General features: G+C 46.9%; 1 protein-coding gene across 1 annotated transcript; it reads left to right on the top strand.

Annotated features, from left to right (window-relative positions):
• The first annotated feature begins 7,319 nt into the window (after positions 1 to 7,319).
• Positions 7,320 to 15,052, top strand: LOC144250838 (uncharacterized). Its single transcript, XM_077794018.1, has 4 exons — positions 7,320 to 7,622; positions 9,531 to 9,735; positions 13,811 to 13,924; positions 14,223 to 15,052. Exons 1-4 carry the CDS (start codon positions 7,320 to 7,322, stop codon positions 15,050 to 15,052), a joined length of 1,452 nt encoding a protein of 483 aa, XP_077650144.1.
• Positions 15,053 to 21,781: the final 6,729 nt, after the last annotated feature.

Consider the following 21,781-nt stretch of genomic DNA (forward strand, 5'->3'; position numbering starts at 1 on the left):
TATATTTGTTGATCGCTTGTATATCTTCTTCTGAGAGGTGTCTGTTTGGTTCCTTAGCCCATTTATCAATTGGGTTGTTTGCTTTTTTGGCATTAAGTCATTTGAGTTCTTTATATATCCTGGGGATTGGCACATCTACCTGATGTGCGTGTGGTAAAAAATGTGCTCCCGTACGGTAGGCTCTCTCTGCACCTCAGTGATTTGTTTCCTTTGCTGAGAAGAAGCTTTTTCGTTTGAATCCATCCCGTTTTATTGATTCTTGAATTGACTTCTTGCTCTTTAGGAGTCTTGTTAAAGAAGTCAATTCCTAAGCCGGCCTGGTTAAGATTTGGGCCTGGTTTCCTCTTCTATCAGGTGAAGAGTCTCTGTTCTAGTGCCTGTCTTTGATCCACTTTGAGTTGACTTTCGTGCACGGTGAGCGATAGGGGTTTAATTCCATTTTGCTGCATATGGATTTCCAGTTTTCCAGCACCATTTGTTGAAGAGGTTCTCTTTTCTCCAATGTATGTTTTGGGCACCTTTGTCTCGTATGAGATAACTGTTTTTTTGTGGGTTTGTCTCTGTGTGCTCTGTTCTGTACCATTGGTCTACATGTCTATTTTGGTGCCAATACTATGCCGTTTTTGTTACTATGGCTCTTGGTAAGGTTAAGGTCTGGTATTGTGATGCCTCCTGCTTCCCTCTTCTTGCTTGGGATTGCTTTGACTCTTCTATTCCGGGTCTCTTATTTTTCTCAATGAATTTCATGATTGCTTTTTCTAATTCTAGGAAGAATGCCATTGGGATTTCTGTAAGAGTTGCAATAGATCTGTAGAATGCTTTTGGTAGCATGGCCATTTTGACAATATTAATTCTGCCTGTCCAGGAGCATGGGAGATCTTTCCATCTTCTAAGGTCCTCTTCAATTTCCCGCTTTAGCGTCTTGTAGTTTTCACTGTAGAGGCCTTTCATCTCTTTTGTTAGATTGATTCCCAAGTATTTTATTTTATTTTTTGAGGCTCTTGTGAATGGGCTCACTTTCCTAATTTCTCTTTCAGTGGATTCATCGCTGATGAAGTATAGGAACACTTTTTGATTCATGGATGCTGATTTTATATCCTGCTGCTCCACTGAATTCATTTATTAGTTCTCGGATTTTTGTGGTGGAATTTTTTTTTTTTTTGGATCTTCTAAATATAGAATCATGTCATTGGCAAATAGTGATCTTCTGCGTTCTTTTCCTATCCGTACCCCTTTAATTTCTTTCATCCGCTTGATTGCTCTGGCTGGAGTTTCAAGGACTGTGTGGAATAGAAGTGGTGAAAGCGGGAGGGCATCCTTGTCTTGTTCCAGTTCCTAGAGGGAATGCTTTCAGTTTTTCTCCATTTAGAGTGATGTCGGCCTTTGGGTTTAGCACATACAGCTTTTACAATGTTGAGGTATCTCCCTACTATCCCTAGTTTTTCTAGTGTTTTGAACATGAAGGGATGCTGTGTTTTGTCGAATGCGTTTTCTGCATTTATTGAGATGATCATATGATTCTTGTCTTTAAGTCTGTTGGTGTGATGAATGACACTTATTGATTTCCGTATATTGAACCCTCGCATCCCTGGGATGAACCCACTTGATCGTGGTGCACTATCTTCTTAATATGTTTTTGTATGTGATTTGCCAGAATTTTATTGAGAATTTTTGCATTTGTGTTCATTGAGGATATTAGTCTGAAGTTTTCTTTCTTTGATGTGTCTTTGTCTGATTGTGGTTACCAGGGTGATACTACCCTCATGGAATGAGTTTGGAAGGGTTCCCTCCTTTTCTATTTCATGGAATAATTTGAGGAGGGTTGGTGCTAATTCTTCTTTGAAAGTCTTTTCTTTTTTTTTTAAAAAAAAAAACATTTTATTTTTTAGAAGTAGTTGGGCATAATACCTTTATTTTATTTATTTATTTTTATGTGGTGCTGAGGATCGAACCCAGGGCCTTGCACGTGCTAGACGAGTGCTCTACCGCTGAGCCACAATCCCAGCCCCAAGAAGGTCTTTTCTTGGTTGGTTTTCTTTTGATGGTGTCTTCTATTTTGTGGCTTGAAATCGATCTGTTTATAGTGTGTACATCCTCCTGATTCAGTTTGGGTGCATCGTATGCCTCTAGAATTCTGTTGACGTCTTCAAGGTCTGCTATTTCATTGGAGTATAAATTTCCAAAATAGTTTCTGATTATCTTCTGTATATCAGTAGTGTCCGTCGTGATATTTCCTTTTTCATCACGAATTTTAGTATTTTGAGTTTTCTCTCTCTTTCTCTTCACTAGCGTAGCTAAGGGTTTATCAATTTTATTTATTTTCTTTCAAAGAACCCACTTTTTGTTTTGTCAATTTTTGGAATTGTTTCTTTTGTTTCCTTTTCATTGATTCCGGCTCTGATTTTAATTATTCCCGGTCTTCTACTGCTTTTGGTGTTGATTTGTTCTTCTTTTTCTAGGGCTCTGAGGTGTAGCATTATTAGGACATTTATTTGTTGGCTCTCTATTCTTTTAACGAATGTTCTCAATGCGATGCACTTTCCTCTTAGCACTGCCTTCGTAGTGTCCCAGAGATTTTGATATGTTGTATCAGTGTTCTCATTTACCTCTAAGTATTATTTTATCTCATCCCTGATTCCTTCTGCTAGCCATTCCTCATTCAATAGCATATTATTTAGTCTCCAGGTGTTGGAGTAGCTTCTATTTTTTTAATTTTATCATTGATTTCTAATATCATTCCATTATGATCTGATAGAATGCAAGACGTTATCCCTATGTTTTGTTTTTGATTTGTTAAGAGTTGCTTTGTGGCACAAGATATGGTCTATTTTAGAAAAGGATCCATGTGCTGCTAAGAAGAAGGTGTCTTTGCTCATTGATGGATGAAATATTCTATGTTAAATCTAAATTGCATTTTTTACTTCCATAGCTTCTTTTTTTAGTTTTTGTTTGGAGGATCTATCCAGTGGTGACAGAGGAATGTTAAAGTCACCCAGTATTATTGTGTTGTGTGTGTCTGCTTCTTGAAATTGAGAAGGGTTTGTTTGATGCTCTCAGAGGCTCCATTGTGTAGGGCATAAATATTTACAATTGTTATGTCTTGTTGGTGAATGTTTCCCTTAAGCAGTACGAAGTGTCCTTCTTTGTTTCTTCTGATTAACTTTGGCTTGAAGTCCACTTTATCTGATATGAGGATGGAAACCCCTGCCTAATTTCGTGATCCATGTGAGCGATGGTTTTCTTTTCTTTTTTTTTTTTTTCCCCATCCTTTCACCTTCAGCCTGTGGATGTGTTTGCCTGTAAGATGTGTCTCTTACACACGGCATATTGTTGGGTCTTGTTTTTGTAATCGAATCTGCCAGTCTACATCTTTTGATTGATGAGTTTAGGCCATTCACATTCAAGGTTATTATTGAAATATGACTTGTATTTTGAAATATGACAGTCATTTTGTTTTATTTTTGGTTTTTAATTCGTCTTAGTCTCTCCTTTGGTTGACTGTTCCTTTAGTGTAGTTCCTCCCTTTGCTGGTTTTCACTTTTTTCTTTTTCCATTTCATCCTCATAGAATATTTTGTGGGGTATGTTCCATAGTGCAGTCTTTCTGAAGATCTCTTCAAGAAAGAGATAGAGATTCTGAAAAGAAACCAAGCAGAAATCCTCAAAATGAGGGAATCAGTAAACCAAATTAAAAATTCATAGGAAAGTATCACCGACAGACTAAACAACCTGGAAGACAGAACCTCAGGCACTGAAGACCAAATACATAATCTTGAAAACAATGTTGTTTATTAAATATTTTTTTCAATAATATCCATTTTTCAGTTGTAGTTGGACAAAGTACCTTTATTTTCTTTCTTTATTTTTATGTGGTGCTGAGGTTCGAACCCAGGGCCTCGCATATGCTGGGCGAGTGCTCTACTGCTGAGCCATAACCCCAGCCCCCTCATGGAAGGTTTGTATTTCATCTTCAAATCTGAAGCTTAATTTTGCTGGATATACGTTTCTTGGTTGGCATCCATTTTCTTTCAGAGCTTGGTATATGTTATTCCAGGACCTTCGACCTTTGAGGGTCTGGGTTGAGAACTCAGCTGAGATCCAAATTGCTTTCCCCCATCTGATATTTTTCTCTTGTGGCCCTTAGAATTCTATCCTTCTTCTCTGTGTTAGGCATTTTAATTATCATGTGCCATGGTGTGAGTCTGCTGTGATCTTGTACCTTTGGGGTCCTATAAGCCTCTTGTATTTGATTTTCCATTTCATTCTTTAACTTTGGTAATTTTCTGATATTATTTCATTAAAAAGATTGTGCATTCCTTTGGTTAGTATCTCTGTGCCTTCATCTCTCTTGATAAACCTTAGAGTTGGGCTTTTCATGTTATCCCATAATTAGGGGAAGTTCTGTTCATGGTTTCTTACAGCCTTCTCTGTGTGGTCAACATTGTTTTCAAGATTATGTATTTTGGGGCTGGGGATGTGGCTCAAGCAGTAGCGCGCTTGCCTGGCATGTGTGCGGCCCAGGTTCGATCCTCAGCACCACATACAAACAAAGATGTTGTGTCCGCCAAAAAACTAAAAAATAAATATTAAAAAAATTCTCTCTCTCTCTCTCTCTCTCTCTCTCTCTTAAAAAAGAAAGATTATGTATTTTTGTCTCATTGCCTGAGGTTCTGTCTTCCGGGTTGTCTGGTCTGTTGGTGATACTTTCCGATGAACTTCATTTTGAGGATTTCTGCTCAGTTTCTTTTCAGAATGTCTATCTCTTTGTTGAACTTCACCTCCTGAAATTTATCTCTGATTTCTCTCCTTGCATTGTCCTTTATGTTTCCACCTGTGTGGTGTAGGAGCCTGATCTTGGCCCCTCACATCACCTGCAGACCCCATCCTTCCTGGTCTCTGATTTAGCCCCCCCATGGGTCTGTCCGGCCCTGCCCTTTTGAATTCCCAGTCAGTCACTTCTCTCCCAGGTGGTTCTGGCAGATCAGTTTAATTATGTACATTCTAAACTCCTTCTCTTGCATTTCTTCTACTGTGTTGTCAATGGATTCCATTATCGGAGCATCTTGGTTTGTTTGGGGCACTTTGTTCCCTCAATTTTCATGTTGTTTCTGTGTCTTCCCATCTAGCAGTGGGGATCTGAGGCTGTACAGTTTCTACCCTGTGGATTTACAGTGTCCCTGAAGGTTTCCAGTACCTCACCTTTAAGGGAGAGACCGATATTAATAGCACCCAGTGCAAACAATATACAGCCTTACACCCAATAACTCCTATCAAGACATCCACAGTTTGGCCGCAATAAACACAATTGGTGTGTTCAATACTGTCTACAACATGAACACTTAATTTGCAAAAGGGTTTACAGTTTCAGATGTTGGACAAAGAGAGGTGGTGTAGGAAGTGATGTTCATGGGGAAGGAGGAGAGAAGACAGACATCCAAAATATGGGAAGAGTGAAAGAGGAATTAATAGAGGTTGGCTGATAGCAAGAGAAAAGAGAGAAAGAGAATCCAAGGAAATAGACAAGTGAGGGAAAATGTATGCAAAATTTAAAGAAATTATGAAATGAAAAAAGTAAAAATAAAAGAATACATAACAAAACTGTAATACACTATGCAGACATTCAAGCCCTCAATAAACTGATGCATGAAAATACTTGGTTTCAAAAATGGTAGAGATGTGAGAGAGAGAGGCAGAGGGAGAGGGGAAGGGAGAGGGAGAGGAAGAGAGAAAGGACCTTGTTGGAAAATAGAGCAATTGTTTCCTTTGGAGCTCAAAAGTTTCTCAGCTTCCCTTCTCAGCCTATAGGTGGGGTTGTCTGGAGTTTGATGGTAGCTCCACCCTAAGGATGGTGAGGACAAAATATATAAAGACAATTGTCGGTCCACGTTGGAAGACTGCACCCCAGGAATCTCCTTTGGTTTCCACTCGTGTGATGTAGCTGCCTGATCTTGGCCCCTTACATCGCCTACAGACCCTATCGTTGCTGGTCTCTGATTTAGTCTCTCAGTCGATCTCTCCCGCCCCCACCATTTTGAATTCCTGGTCAGGCACTTCTCTCCCAGGTGGTTCTGAGGGCTGGGCACCAGGGCCTATGCACTGGTGGTGGAGAGCTGTTCCCTGTGGGGCAGATCAAGACCAGGTGCTGAGATTGGTGGGCCAGCCAAGTAGCTGCAAGCAATGGGCTGGGCTGGGAGCTAGGGAGGGGTTGGGAGACTCGGGATTGGTGAGCTGGAGAGCCCTATTGGGTGCTGGACTGAGGCCAGACCTGGCAGGATCAGGGGATTTGTGGGTGCCAGACTGGGGATGGAATCAGGGTCCAGGCTAGTGTGAGGATCTGGTGAGTGCTGGCCCGAGTGGGTACCAGGAACCCAGTGGGCGGCGGACTAGCTGGCTGTGCGAGCTGAGAGCAAGATGCCCTCACACCCTCTTCTAACCGTCCAACCTGCAGTCGGCAGCCCCATGAGTCCCCGCACGCTTCAGGAGTTGCCGAGCTGGGGAGAGCCCACCTTTCTCCGGGCTCTCTAACCTGTGTTCCCCCAGGCGGACTGCTCCCAGTTTCCGACTTTCCACAGGATTGCTGGGCTCAGCCTGGCCCACACAGACCTAGCTGCAAACTCAGGGATCTGGCTTTCAGTTTCCTTAGGCTCTGCCATGCTGCAGTCCAGAGATGGCTCCGGGATCACCAGATAAAATCTGGTGGAGAGATTTTTTTTTTTTTTTAATATCTGATTAGTGATCGAGCAGTCTGTAGTTCGGCTAGGGTAGACTGCTCCTCAAGTCTCAGCATTTTTCACTCTAAGCCTCAGAGAGACGTGGTATTTATTCCTGCTGTTGGGGGACCTGGTTGCAGAGTTGGATGCATACGTGCATTTTCCTGGGAAGTGAGTTCGAAGCTTGCAGCAGGTTCTCAAACTTGAGGGCAGTTTCTAATAATGCCTTTTTGTCTTCACGGCTGTGTCTTCTTCTTCTTTTTTTTTTTTTTTTAATATTTATTAGTTTTTGGCGGACACAACATCTTTGTATGTGGTGCTGAGGACTGAACCCGGGCCGCACGCATGCCAGGGGACCGCGCTACCGCTTGAGCCACATCTCCAGACCCAAATGCTGTACAACAGATCTCCAGATCTTCTTTTTTTTTTTTTTTTTTTTTCCAGTGCTGGGGATTGAACTCACTTTCTCATGTTTTTTCGCCCTCAGCTCCAGGAGGGCCATCGAACCTGAGACCTCAGGCTCCAGGAATAAACTAAACTCCCAGAGGGGGCGATGGCTCTTGGCCCAGGCGCTGCCACCGAGGCCACCTGGCTGTGCATGCGGGACCCTATGCTGCAAGACTTCAACAAGGACTGTGAAGTGTTCCGCCAGCATTTCAGGCAGTTCCAGTACACGCAGGCGGCGGGGCCTCGGGAAGTTTTCAGCAGGCTCTGGGAGCTTTGCTGTGGGTGGCTGAAGCCAAAGATGCGGTCTATGGAGCAAATCCTGGAGCTGCTGGTGTTGGAGCAATTCCTAACTATACTGCCCACGGAGATGGAGACCTGGGTGAGCGCATATGGCCCGGAGAGTAAAGAAAGGCTTTTGGCCCTGATAGAAGACTGGCAGAGACAGCGTCACATACCAGAGCTGCAGGTGAGAAAAGAGTTTGGGGTTTCGGCTATTAGTGCAAAAGAGGAGCTACGGCAGCAGGGCCTGGAACACTCATTTTGTCTGTGTGTCAGTCCACGGCCCCAGTGGTTCTCCAGATCCCTTTTCATTTTCCCTTCCCCTGGAATCAGCCATGATTCCGAACCCTATCAGACAGACCCTGTCTCGCATCCACAGCACGTATTCTGTAATGTCTCCTCAATTATCCGCAAGTGAAATTCACAAATGACATCATCTACCCACGTGCATCGACCATGAGCTTCAATAATTTGCTCTATGGCCTGCAGGCCTCATCTGGCCACAGTCTGTTTGTATGTGCCCTGCAAGGCCCTGGTGATTTTTACCGTCTTCGTGAATCGGTTCCCCAAAAGAGGAGCCGGCGGGGTGTCACAGGCCTGTCATCCCATCCGCTTGGGAGGCTGAGGCAGGAAGATGGCGAGCTTGAGGCCAGCCTCCACAACTTAGTGAGAACCTGTCTCCGATAAAACATAAAAGGCCAGAGGTGCAGCTAAGTGCTAAAACCTCCCTGGCTTCCAACCCTAGTACCTACCAATCATATAAGATCTCAACAAGTAAATTTAAGTGAGGAGGAAGACAGAAAAGAAATGACAGGGTAAATGTAGCCCACACTCTAAAATATGTACTATTTTGGCTCTTCAGAGAAAGTTTGTCAACTGTGGGTCAAGTTGAGTCCAGAGAGGATGTAAAGGAGAATGAACATAGTTGGTTCATGTGCATTTCTGCATAAACATCCTGGGGCTGGACTTCACTGGAAGACATCATGAAGTTGTCAGATGCCTACATCTCTGCTTAGAGTCACTGGGATGGGACAGTCAGACGTTGAGTAAGACTCAAGCACTATGCGCTGTTGCTACTTGCCGCATGATCTCCCCAACTGAAAAACTGTCTTAGTAAATCAGAACAAGTAGAGTAACCATCCTTTGATTTGCACACTGCATTCCTAGGAAATCCAAGTCATGCTAAAATATGCAAAATTAGTCTCTCAGTATCTGGTCACCACAAGGAGGTACTTTAACTACATGAATGCCTGAGGGGGGAACTGCACAGTTGGTAGGGACCCGGAACAACTCTGGTTGGTGAGCAATGCTCCCATCTCTGGTCCACCGAATCCCCGTAGCTGGCACCAGCCAGCATATGTTGGACACTCCACAGGGGCATTGGAAGTGCCCTGGGTTCAGAAGTACCTACCACAGGATGCCTGTGTTTGGGGAGTGCAGGGCTGAGGGGAGGGCGGTGTGTCCGGGAGAGGGGAGCATGTGCTTCTAGCGGGGTGTTGGGGTGCTGGGTGTCCTGTCGGGCAGGGCTCTGCAGGAGCTGTTGGCTTCAGGGCACAGAGAGGCCTGACCAGGAGGCTTCTAAAGGATCCTGCCTCCCCGGGGTGGAATGCGTTAGTGGTTTCCCTTCCCTCCTGTCTTATTAGTTTTGTTTACCATACAAGATTTCGTCTTCATGTGCTCTAGACTGGCACTTGAAGTGCTGCTGCCCAGCACAAGAGCCACGGGCCACGTGTGGCTCTTGAGCACTTGAAATGTGGCCAGTGCTGGTTGAGACCTGCTGTGGGTGTAAACTGCAGAGCCCATGCAGAAGCTGTGGGGGGAAGAGGAGGTAGTACTTGGTAATTGTTTGGATTGATTACATGCTGCAATCCTGATGGTTTCCATATGTCGCGTTAAATACAACATGCTATTAAGATTGGGGGCTCCCCAGTTCCTTTTTTACACTGTGTCCTGTGACTACTGGAAAATGTTAAACTACACACGTGGCTCTATTTTGACTGCTAAGGCGGCAAGGTTTCCTTTGGTGTGAGGGCAAGGTGGATTTTCTCCCAATGGGTCTAGACTCTTGAGCAATGGACTCTGGCATTTCCCCCAGGTTGACGTGCATGACTTGCTCTTTGAAGAACAGGCGCCTTCAGGAACTGTACCCATATCTCCAAACGTGCACCTGGAGACATCTGCGCTCCAGGGAATGGGACCTGTCCAGGAGGCTCCCGTGACAGGGGCCTGGATCCCACAGGCAGGGCCTCAGGAGCTGAACTATGGTGCTGCTGGGGAATGCCAGCCCTTTCTGGATCCTGGTAAGGCGAGGTTTTCTTTCTGCTCTTTTGTGTCTGACCGAGCGAGCGCACAAGAGCTCTCAAAGGTTGGGGTTGCTGGGAAACATGAATTCCCCGGTGGAAATGGACCACTTGGATGAAAAGGAGGGGAAGGAAGAGGAGATGTCTCTCTGGGAACAGCAGGGGAAAATGCATTTTGGGTACAGTGGCACGGGGAACAGGCGAAAGTAACCACCCTTCTCATGAGTAAGCAGTCACTCAGCCCCAGCAGCACCTGGGGTACAGGTTTAACAAGGTCTCTGAGCAAAGTGCTGCACACACCACCCTTTGAGAACCACGGCCCTGGACACAAATGGGTGCGTGCTAGCAGGAGAAAAGGCCAGGTGGAGAAAGGCAGCGGGACTTGATGCCTGGGTGTTCCTGTTTCCCTTCCCTTTGCCATTTCCTTACATTGCTACCCACGCCCTGTCCCAGCCCTCCCCTCCCCCACTGAAGCTTGGGCCCAAGTGTGGTGGGAGTCCTCTCCCTTTCCCCAGCAGCTCAGCGTCACCATGTTGGCACACCAAGACACTGTGTAGTCCTGAGAGCACCAAAGAGCCCTGCAGATGAAAATGGGTGGAGAACGGTCCATGTTGCAAAACAGAAATGTGGGATGCCCCCATCACTAGCACTGGGCCAGGGCTTAGCAACTGTGTCCCCTTCCACTTCTCCACATTTATTCCCACAATCAACATTCTGAGCACCGTGAAGAGCCAGGCATCTTGCTGGACCCTGTGACTAGACAGTCCACGAGGAGGCAGGAAAGCAGCCCCAGCTGTCCCGGCACCCACTTCTGGTGGACAGTCCAGATATGTTGGATATGTGATGGGAACGTGTGTGTGTGTGTTGGAGGGCTTAGGATGCTGGCAGAGCACACAGCAGGCGCCCTTGCCATCATTGGGCTGAGGGAAGACCTCTGGAGGAGGGGGATCTGGGGTAGTACTCTAGGATGGATTGGAGTCAGCCATTGAGTGGTGGGAGTGAGGAGGGGGAGCCTTGGCAGAAGGGCTGCAAGTGCAGAGGCCCCGGGGCAGAGAGAAGACCTGCTGCTACACTCTGAGGGGTGGGCAGGAGTCGGGGTGCTGTGTCATTGAGGATAGATTGAAAAGGGGTGACTCAAAAGACAATGAGCAGTTTTGAAATAGAGGACTCATGGATTGATGGGGTGTCATGTGATTGACACGAAAGGTTAAAAGGTGGCATCCTGGTTGCTGGCCAGTGAACTGGTTAGACGACAGTATTGATCACCGACACAGACAACACTGGGCAGGATCAGGTTTTGTAGGTCTAGATGAGTTGACCTTTGAACATGTGGAACTTGGGGCAGTCCTGGGTTTCCAGGTGGAAATGGCCAGTGTGGAATGGGAGCTAAGAAGGGACACCAGGGTTTGAGACAGAGGGCCCAGGGCAAAAAGGGCAGGTCGTGTTCGTTGTATAACTACTGCTCAGGTAGTTTCCTTTACAACCCAGAGTGGCTGGCCTCAGGGCTCAAGCCAAGAGCCACCCACCCTGCAGCAGAAGATGGCCCAGGGACTCACCTCTTGCTTGTCAGTAGCACTGGATGTCGACAGCAGCACCCTGGAGCTACGCTGTAAACCACAGTGAGCATCCTTCTTTGGCCATGCGTCCACAGGAGACATTTCTCAAAAAAGGGTCATTTGTTCAGTGGGCGGAGACCTTTTAAGATATAAATAGACATGGTCAAATGTCCTCACCAACAGTTGTGTGCTGGCACCCTCCTGCTGAAGCTTGTGTGAGTGTCAGTTTCCTTCTGTTAACCTACATTGGGTCTCCTCTGACGGTTTGTTCTTGGCCTGTGACAGTAGCCACGGCTGTCCTCACCATCTTGGCACACAGAAATGGTGCCAAGATCTGTGAAAATCTGGTGGATGTTTGTCAGGTTCACTCAGTATTATTGATGGTAATTTATTCCATGTAACAAGAGTGGCGGCTGGATGCAGTGGCACACCGCTGTAATCCCGTAGGCTCGGGAAGCTGAGGCAGTAGGATCACAGGCTCAAAGCCAACCTCAGTAACCTAGTGAGGCCCTAAACAACTCAGTGAGACCCTGTATCTAAAGAATTTTTTTTTTCAAAAAAGGGCTGGGGATGTAGTTCATTGGTTAAGCTCCCCTGGGTTCAATCCCTGATACCAATAAATAAATAAATAAATAGTTACATAAATAAATAAATAATACCCCCCCCCAAAAAAAAAAAACTGTCTAAAAAGAGTGGCAGATGTGGACTCAGGTTAGATGGGGGCGAGGAATGGGTCGAGGTGCCATGTACTGGGAGCAGAAGGTCGGGAAATGCAAACCCCTGAGAGTGACAGGAGTAGGGCTTCCATAGGCCAGGGAATGGAGGCCCCTGGATCCCAGCACTGCTCAGGACCATCATGACTGGCAGGAAGAGCTGAATTGGTGCTCACTCCGAAAATGCATTGGGTTAACACCCAGGAAGAGGCTCCAGTTTGGGCCAACCTCTCTGAAAGCTGGCACCAAGAGCGTGGTGCTGGGGCTGCAGAACTGAGGAGACTGTTCCCTTTGCTCTGTATGTGGTGCTTACGGGAAGCAGCAGTGGGATATGAGAGCCAAGGGGAAAGCCCGGCACGCAGGGCTGCCCTGTGGCGCAACTCGTGGCTACTAGATGCTGCTAGAGGGCTGCTCTCGGTCCCTGACTAGGTCTACTAGATGCTGCTAGAGGGCTGCTCTCGGTCCCTGACTAGGTCTTTAGCTTCCATTCCAACCAAGGGACTGGTGTGTGGCCTGGTTTCAAAGGGACATTTGATGAACTCTGCAGACTTTGACAGGTTCAGGTCCTTGGGGAATGGTGGGGAAGCAGACCTAGGTGCATTTCCTGCCTTCGCAGACTGTTTGGCTTCTCACCCATCGGGGATATTCTCAGCCCCCATGTTTCTTCCACTGCCTGCCCCGCTTCCTCCCACTCCCCTGTTGCAGTTTCCTCCCAATTCACTTGATGGCAGCTTCCCTTTGACCTCTGCCCTCTGGCGTTATTTGAGCTGTGCCTCCTTGCCCTCTGATCCCATGTGAGCATAACCGAAACTGTGAATTCAAGCAGATTTTTATTTGAAATGCATGTCATTTTTTGGAATCTGGAGTGTACAGTCGTCTCTCTAAGAAAAAGTCAACTTCAGGAGCGCACGCACATGCGCGCGTGTGTGTATGTGTGCATCCTGTGTCTTGATATGATGTTCTGAAGCTTAGATTTCTCTTGGGGTTAGCCTGGTGCAGCTAGCTACCTTGCCACTGTGGTTCAGTGATGCTCGAATTTCAATACCAGCCTCTGTTTGGATCCCACTTTAACATTCCTACCCACATTTCATGTTGCAGTAGCAACGTGGCGTGGCCAGAGATGAGGAAAGAGAGGTAGTCAGCCACAGAGATTGTCAGTGAGGGCAGGGACGGTTGGGCACGGGAAGGAACGTCGAGTGGTGGAGAGGTTACCTGGTTGTTCTAGATGGACACTGTTTATGTTTTCTTGGGGTATTGGAAGAGGAATCCGCTTCTAGGCTTCAGCTGAGACACACATACAGAGGTGCTCCTGGCTGGTTTCCAATCCAGTTCAGTTGTCATTTTCATTCTTACAGAAGTGAGACTAGTAAGCGGTTTTCCAGCTTGTGTTGGCCCCTGCCCCTGCCTCTCTCTGCCCCTTGCGGTCCTAAGAGGACGTCCCTCAGCTTCCCTATGCCAACACACAACAGGAAGATTTACTTTGCATTTTGCCCCTCAGCTAAATACTCTCAGTCCCAAAGTTCCCGTGAAGCTCTTTCAGTTCAGTGACTTTACCCTGGATGGAGCCCTGACTCTTCCACCCATCAGAGGAGAAGGCCTCCAAGTAGGCACATTGGGCTTGTCCCCTCACTTGCTTTTGTTTTCTTGGCATTAAAACACACACACACCAACACTGTGTGGCAGAGGCTCTGGGCAAAGGAAGCCTGACTGAGGAGGAAGCAGATGTGGAGAGGGCGCCTGTCCAAGGCAGAGGAAAACCTGGGGTGACTCACACTCTCCTTCCTCCCCCATCTTCCCTGTGGCCAGGACATGCCACCCCAGAGTGTCGCTGGAGCTGCCGGCTGGACCACAGGAGAAAGCCAGGGATGGTGGAGCTGCTGGGCGCCCAGTGCATGGAGCAATCACCTGAGTCCAGGAGAGGTAGGCTAGGGCTCAGCCAGCGCCCCAGCGCCCCAGCGCCCCGGGAACACCCAAGAGAAACCCGCAGCCTTCCTCCGGGGGAGGGGGTGGGGAGGGTGCCTGTGCCTGGGGGTTCCCACCTTTCCTGGAGGCCGGGAGTAGAGCTGTTCTTCGGCTCCGTGTCCCTGTTTTCCCTGGAACACGGGGACTCCTGCACCTGCCATTTCTTCTCTCGGGTTTGGATATTGGGACGGGAGGCAAAGGAAGTGCGCCAGAGCAGAGAAACCTGGGGTGCAACGTCCATGTCTCGTTTGTTTAGACGCGAAAGCGCTTGGTGCTGGTCCATGCGTGGGCTGTCAGAAGCACGAACCTCTGAGGGCTGGCCCCGCAGTGGAGCTGCTGAGCTCCTCCCGGAAGCGCCTGCACCTCCCCAGGCCCTGTGCGGCGGGGAAGCCCCTGCCCCTGGCAGCCCACAAGCCGAGGAAGCCGCGAGAGAAACCCCATCGCTGCGGCCAGTGTGGACAGTGCTTTGCTTGCAAGAAGCGCCTCTCTGCTCACCTGAAAATCCACACCGGGGAGCTGGGTTACCAGTGCCCCGGCTGCGAGAAAGGCTTCCTGCACCGCTCAGACCTGGACCGGCACGTGCGCATCCACACCGGGGAGAGGCCCTACGAGTGCTCCCTGTGCCACAAGCGCTTCACTCAGGGCGCGCACCTCACCACGCACCAGAGGGGGCACTGTGGCAAAGACACCTCCCAGTGCCACAAGTGCGGCAAAAGGTTTGCCAGCAGGGCCAACCTGATGGGACACCTGAAAACTCACACGCAGGAGAAACGTCACGAGTGCCACAGCTGCGGGAAGCGCTTCAACCGGCGGACAGCGCTTACTCTGCACCAGAGGACTCACACCCAGGAGAGGCCGTTCTCCTGCCAACACTGTGAGAAAAGCTACAGGCAGCGATCCAGCCTCATGATCCACCTGAGAATCCACACCGGGGAGAAGCCCTACACCTGCAGCCACTGCTCCAAGAGCTTCATAAAGAAAGCAGGCCTCATCGCGCACCAGGCCGCGCACTTCAGAGAAGAGTTCCCCGGGAACCCGGTGGTGCGGGAAATGGGTCCCGAGCCATGTGACAGTTGTAACCCCTAAGGGGCTGTGCCTGCGGTCGGTCGGCTGTGGCGGGAGGATGCTTTCGTTTGACCTCCTTTCCCAGAACAGCTTTGCGTTCAGCTCCAGTGTGAAGGCACCTTCCCAGGCGTGCACATTCCAGAGTGTCCTCCTGCTCTTGCCATTTGCTGCCTGGCGAGGTGCATGACATCGTGTTTAATCGCTGGGTTCTTGACCCAAGTCGCCACAGTTTTGCACAAGTAAGAGGCCTGGAAAGGCTGGCATTCCTGTGGGACCTGGGGCCCCTACCCTCAAGGCGGATGTGACCCATCCTTCTGCAGGTATGCAGTATTTTCAAGCGTGAAGGTCTGACCCCTGGAGGAAGTGCACAGGCTCCCCCTCTTTCGGTTTGCACCTTGCAGTTCAAGTCTGAACCTCCTGGAGATGCTGTTCTCAAACATGTGGGCAGGGGGCTGGGGTCCTGGCTCAGTGGCAGAGCGCTTGCCTAGCTAGCACATGTGAGGCACTGGGTTCCATTCTCAGCACCACATTAAAATTAACAAATAAAGATATTGTGTCCATCTACAACTAAAAATATAACATATATTGAAAACATGGGGGCAAGCACTCTTCTGCACTCCTGCAAGAGACCAGGCCAGGAGCACTGCTTTTGTGCAGCCCCGGCGCTGTTTCTGTGTCCTTTGAGGCTTTCGCACGGTCCACTTCTTTCCCCCCTTTTTTAAAAGAAATTTTAATTTGTTATATATGAGAGCAAGCAGAATGCATTACAATTCATATTACACGCATAGAGCAATTTTTCATGTCTCTGGTTGTACACAAAGTCAAGTCACACCATTCGTGTCTTCATATGCGTACTTAGGGTGATGATGTCCATCTCATTTCGTTCCCCCATGCCCCCTCCCTCCTCCTCCCTCCCTTTCCCCTATCTACAGCTCATCCAATCCTTCCATGCGCCCCATCTGCATTATGAATCAACCTCCTTAAATCAGAGAACACGTTCAGCATTTGGGTTTGGGGGATTGGATAATTTCCCCTAGCATCATCTTCTCCAACTCCATCCGTTTACCTGCAAATGTCCTGGTTTTATTCTCTTTTAATGCTGAATAACACCCTATTGTGTATATAGACCACTTTTTCTTTTTTTAAGTGTTTTTTTTTTTACTTGTAGTTGGACACAATGCCTTTCTTTCTTTCTTTCTTTCTTTCTTTCTTTCTTTCTTTCTTTCTTTCTTTCTTTCTTTCTTTATTTTATGTGGTGCTGAGGATCCAACCCAGGGCCTTGCACGTGCTAGGCCAGCACTCTACTACTGAGCCACAACCCCAGCTTCTATACCGCATTTTCTTTATCCATTCATCTACGGAAGGGCATCTAGGTTGGTTCCACAGTTTAGCTATTGTGAACTGTGCTGCAATGAACATTGATGTGGCTGTGTCCCTGAACTATGCTGCTTTTAATTACTTTGGGTATAGACCGAGGAGTGGGATAGCTGGGTCCAATGGTGTTTCCATTCCCAGTTTTCCAAGGAGTCTCCATACTGCTTTCCATATTGGTTGCACCAATTTGCAGTCCCACCACCAATGCATGAGTGTGCCTTGTCCCCTGCATCCTCGCCAACACTTATTGTTGTTTCTATGCCTAATAGCTGCCATTCTGACTGGAGTGAGGTGAAATCTTAGAGTGGTTTTGATTTGCATTTCTCTAATTGCTAGGGATGTTGAACATTTTTTCATGTATCTGTTGACTCATTGTATGTCTTCCGAGAAGTGTCTGTTCAGTTCTTTGGCCCATTGAGATTAGTGCTCTATCGGATGTACATGTAGGACAAAAAAATTGTTCCCAAACTGTAGGCTCTCTCTTCACCTCACGGATTGTTTCTTTTTCTGAGAAGAAGCCGTTTAGTTTGAATCCATCCCATTTATTGTTTCTTGATTTTAATTCTTGCTCTATAAGGAATTTGGGGCCTAATCCGACACGATGGAAACTTGGCCTACTTTTTCTTCTAACAGGCGCAGCATCTCTGGTTGAATTCCTAGGTCCTTGATCCACTTTGAGTTGAGTTTTCTGCATGGTGAGAGATAGCAGTTTAATTTCATTTTGTTGCACAGGGATTTCCAGTTTTCCCAGCACCGTTTGTTGAAGAGGCTGCCTTTTCTCCAATGTACGTTTTGGGTGCCTTTGTCTACTATCAGGTAACTGTAATTATGTGGGTTAGTCTCTGTGTCCTCTATTCTGTACCATTGGTCCACCAGTCTATTTTCTTGCCAATACCATGCTGTTTTTATTACTATTGCACTGTAGTAGGTAGTTCAAGATCTCGTAATGTGATGCCACCTGCTTTACTCTTCTTGCTCAGGATAGCTTTAGCTATTCTGGGTCTCTTATTTTTCCAGATGAATTTTTGACTGCTTTTCCTGTTTCTATGAGGAATGTCATTTGGATTTTGATTGGAATTACATTAAATGTGTATAGTGCTTTTGGTATTATGGTCATTTTCACAAATTTAATTCTGCCTATCCAACAGCAAGGTAGATCTTTCCATCTTCTATGGTCTTCTTTTATTGTTGTTGTTGTTTTGTTTTTGGTGGTGCTATGGTTTGAACCCAGGGCTTTGTGCATGCAAGGCAGGTGCTCTAGCAACTGAGCTATATCCCCAGTCTAAGGTGTTCTTTAATATATTTCTTCAGCATTCTGTAGTTTTTGTTGTAGAGATCTTTTACCTCTTTTGTTGATTCCCAAGTTTTTTTTTTTTTTTTGAGGCTAAATATGGTAGTTTTCGTCATTTCCTTAGAGGATATGGTAAATATGGTAGTTTTCCTCATTTCCTTAGAGGATTTACAACTGATATACAGAAATAACTTTGATTTATGGATGCTGGTTTTATATCCTGCTACTGTGCTGAAGACATGTACTAGTTCTAGAAGTTTTCTGGTGGAATCTTTTGGGTCTTCTAGGTATAGAATCATATCCTTGGCAAATGGTGCTAGTTTGAGTTCTTCTTTTCCTATATGTATCCCTTTAATTTCTTTCGTCTGTCTAATTGCTCTGGCCAGTGATTCAACAACTATGTTAAATAGAAGTGGTGAAAGAGGGCATCCCTGTCCTGTTCCAGATTTTAGAGGGAATGCTTTCAGTTTTTCTCCATTTAGGATGATGTGGCCTGGGGCTTAGCATAGATAGCTTTTACAATATGGAGATTTGTTCGTTATCCTTGGTGTTTCTAGTGTTTCGAACATGAGGGAGGTGCTGTATTTTATCAAATGCTTTTTCTGCATCTATTGAGATGATCATATGATTCTTATTTTTAAGTGTGTTGAAGTAATGAATTACATTGATTGATTTCCGAATGTTGGACCAACCTTACCTCCCTGGGATGAACCACACTTGATCGTGGTGCACGATCGTTTAGATACGTTTTTGTATTTGATTTGCCAGAATTTTATTGAGAATTTTTGCATCCCTGTTCATTAGAGGTATTCGTCTGGTGTTTTCTTTCTTCATTGTGTCTTTGCCTGGTTTTGGAATCAGGGTGACATTGTCTTCATAGAATGAGTTTGGAAGTGCTCCCGTGTTATCTATTTCGTGAAATAATTTGAAGAGTACTGGTATTAGTTCTTCTTTAAAGGTCTCGTATAACTCAGCTGTGTATCCATCTGGTCCTGGGCTTTTCTTGCTTGGTAGGCTTCTGATGGCGTCTTCTATTTCATCGCTTGAAATTGATCTGTTTAAATTGTGTAGATCAACCTGATCCAATCTGGGCGAATCATATGCCTCTAGAAATTTGTTGATGGCATGGTCCACTTTTGACATGTGGACCATTTCAAAGAGATGAGGCCAACTCATGGGGACAGCACCCAGTGAAGCACAGCAGAGGGTCCCCACCACACAAAGCCCACACAAATACTATGGTGAGAATACAGAACCTGTTAACCTGCAGGCTCTGCCCTGCAGAAGCTTCCAATAAGTGTCAGCTTCCTTGATTTTTGCCTGTTGTTTGAAACGATGAAAGCAAGTAGGGCCTCCGGTTTGACTTGGAGTCTAGCTTTGCTTACCTTCCATGACTTTGAGATAATGTGCTTGCTTGTGCTTTTACAACTACTTATAGTGAAGTTTTCATGTCACTTCCTCTTTGCTCCAAGAGGTGAACAATGTTGATGTATTCCTGTCCATTTTGGTTGTATTGCATTTTGACTAATAAATGACATCCCTTCTATTTCTGCTTTGGAATAATCATTTAGATATTCGTGAATTCTTTCACATGCACCACAGGAAATAAGGGTTGGGTCTGTAGGGCACACTCCTGGAGAGTAGTCTGGGGACTCTGATTTCGAGTCTTTGGCAGCATCCCTGGCACTCGGGCCGGGACAGCAATGTGGAGTGGCATTCAGATGGCCTGCCGCTTTGTTCCCTGTGTTCCTTTGGACAAGTTCTTTTGGAACAATTTTCAGGAAGCTAAAGCACAGTTTATAACAGGTGCCTAGTTTTTGAGGCTGGCAGTCAATACAGAAGGCTATATTGAGGATGTAGGGGAGCCCTGGCCTCTGAGAAGGCTCACCTTCAGGGATTCATCGCTGTCTTTTTCCGAAGGAGAGACAGATCACGCAGCAGCTCTCGTAAGGCTATGCTGCCATGGCATAGCTCTTGGTCCTCCTGTCAGCAGAGAGTCCCTGAAGGGGACCCTGCGTGGGTTTTGTGGCTGTGAACCTCGTGAATCAGCAGGGGTTGTTTCACAGTGTGCCAAGGAGGTTAATCCAGGACAATAGGAACATACATGGGAGTGGGTGCCCAAGAGTCTCACCACTAGGTGGCAGAGGAGAGTCGTTGCTCTTTGCCTCCTACACCTGAGGTTCCCAGGCCTTCTGAAAGGACAGTCTCTTGCACCTCCGGGAAACTGTGTGAGCCTTGGTCCTCAACCCTCTCTCTGTTCCAGCCTCTGACATGGGCAGAATCTTCTCAAAACTTACCAGAGCTCACTCTTAAGGCCGGGCCCAGCCCTGGGTCCTGTGCAGTGCAGACAGCAGGTGTGCATTGGATGGACAGGGTGAGCTCATCCTGAGCCTCTCTTGTGCATTCATGCTGAACTTGGCCAGCCCCCATGTCTTGGGTGTTAGCAGCCAAGTTTGGGGAGCTGGGGGCTTTCTTATTCCCAACTGGTTGTTTCCAGCTGATGTGGTCAGACGGGACTTCTCAGGCATCTAACCCGTTTGTGAAGGGTGCTGACATTTCGGATATGACCCACACATACATACGATAGATTGTAAATACCTTCCATCATGTCTCTAATGCTACACATGGGAAGTGGAATGGATGCGATCCTGAAGGCAACTTCAAACCCTAAAATGTGAGAGACCCTTCTAGAAGAGCAGACGTTAACTGACAGTGGCCTCCTGAGTCTAATCAGCCTTGGGCTTTGTAGACTGTTCTTCCTCCATTGCTTCCCACCAAGGTTCCCTGACTAAGAAGCAGGGAGTGTGGAGGGCAGATAGTGGGTGCAGAAGGTCCCCTCCTTGTGTGTGGGTGCAGGGGAGCTCCTCCATATTATATCCCCTGAGACTCTTCTGACTACCTGGGCCTTCCAAGATGTTCCTCTCAGGACGACACTGCAGGTGCTAGAGACCCTCGGTGCGTGAAGGTTGAAGGATGCATTTGAAACCCCTGTGGTTCTTACTGCAGAATGTCTGCTCTCATGCTGAGTGATGTGCTTATCTGAGGGAAGTCACCTGTAATCGGTTGCAGGGGCTGACCCTCATGGAGGAATGCTCATCTTGCTCTTTGTGCAGCAGGGAAGTCCTAACAAAGAAAGCTATGATTTGCTACAAAGCGCTGTCAGAACACTGGCAAGTTCCATTTCCTTGCTCCTTTGACAAGAAGTTATTCTCCACGGGTACAAGGTCACCCTGCGTGGCAGTTTCTGAACTCTTGGTGTCTGGACTCCTGTAAGATGATAGGTTATGTGTCTCCTCTGGCCTATTGTGACTGTTCCGTGTAAATTGACACATACCCACTATGAAAGCTCTTTCTGCTGTGCAATAAAGCAGACGCAGTTCTCTGAAACCATCTCCAGAGGAGTGTGTCTGCACCGTCAAGCTCCCCACAGTCGATGCTGAAGGGTAGACCCCTCAGCAATAATCTATCACAGCAGAAGCGATGCTGTGTGAATTCCAAGGAGAGGTCCTAGCAGTTCACGGGGCTGCCACTTTGTTCACTTTGCTAGTCAAGGAGGCAGTTTCTGTGGTCCGCTTAGAGTCTGCATCTCCGTTATGCTGATGCCCCCTCTGCGTACCTGTGTTTGTGTGTACTTCAGAGGTAGGGCTGTGCTCTTTCCTCCCTCATTGGTTCAAGGATCCCTTTTTGACTTGGGAAATTAAACCCCGCCTGGTTCAAAAACCTCACCTATTTGTTTCTCAAGGGACACAACCCGCTTTTACAAATCATTTTCTGAATCCTCTGCATCCCAGAGAATCCACCTTCTCCCAGATGAGATTCTAACAAATTTTACCTATGTGAATTGTGGACCAAACACCACAGGTCCCTGGAACAGTGAGACTGCTGCATTTTGTGTGTTACTATATTGTTTTACACTGAGAATATTTCCAGGGATTCTCTTTATTGTGATGGAGATTTACGTGCTCATTGAAAATTACCAACGTGTATGGAGGACATGGAGTGGGTGGCACAAACTCTCCTTCTCTACTTCTGGACTCTAGAGGTGGCCAGGCTAGGTCTTATGTCTCCTTCCAGATATTTTACCA

Source organism: Urocitellus parryii, chromosome X (assembly GCF_045843805.1).
Source record: "Urocitellus parryii isolate mUroPar1 chromosome X, mUroPar1.hap1, whole genome shotgun sequence".
NCBI classification, from domain to species: domain Eukaryota; kingdom Metazoa; phylum Chordata; class Mammalia; order Rodentia; family Sciuridae; genus Urocitellus; species Urocitellus parryii.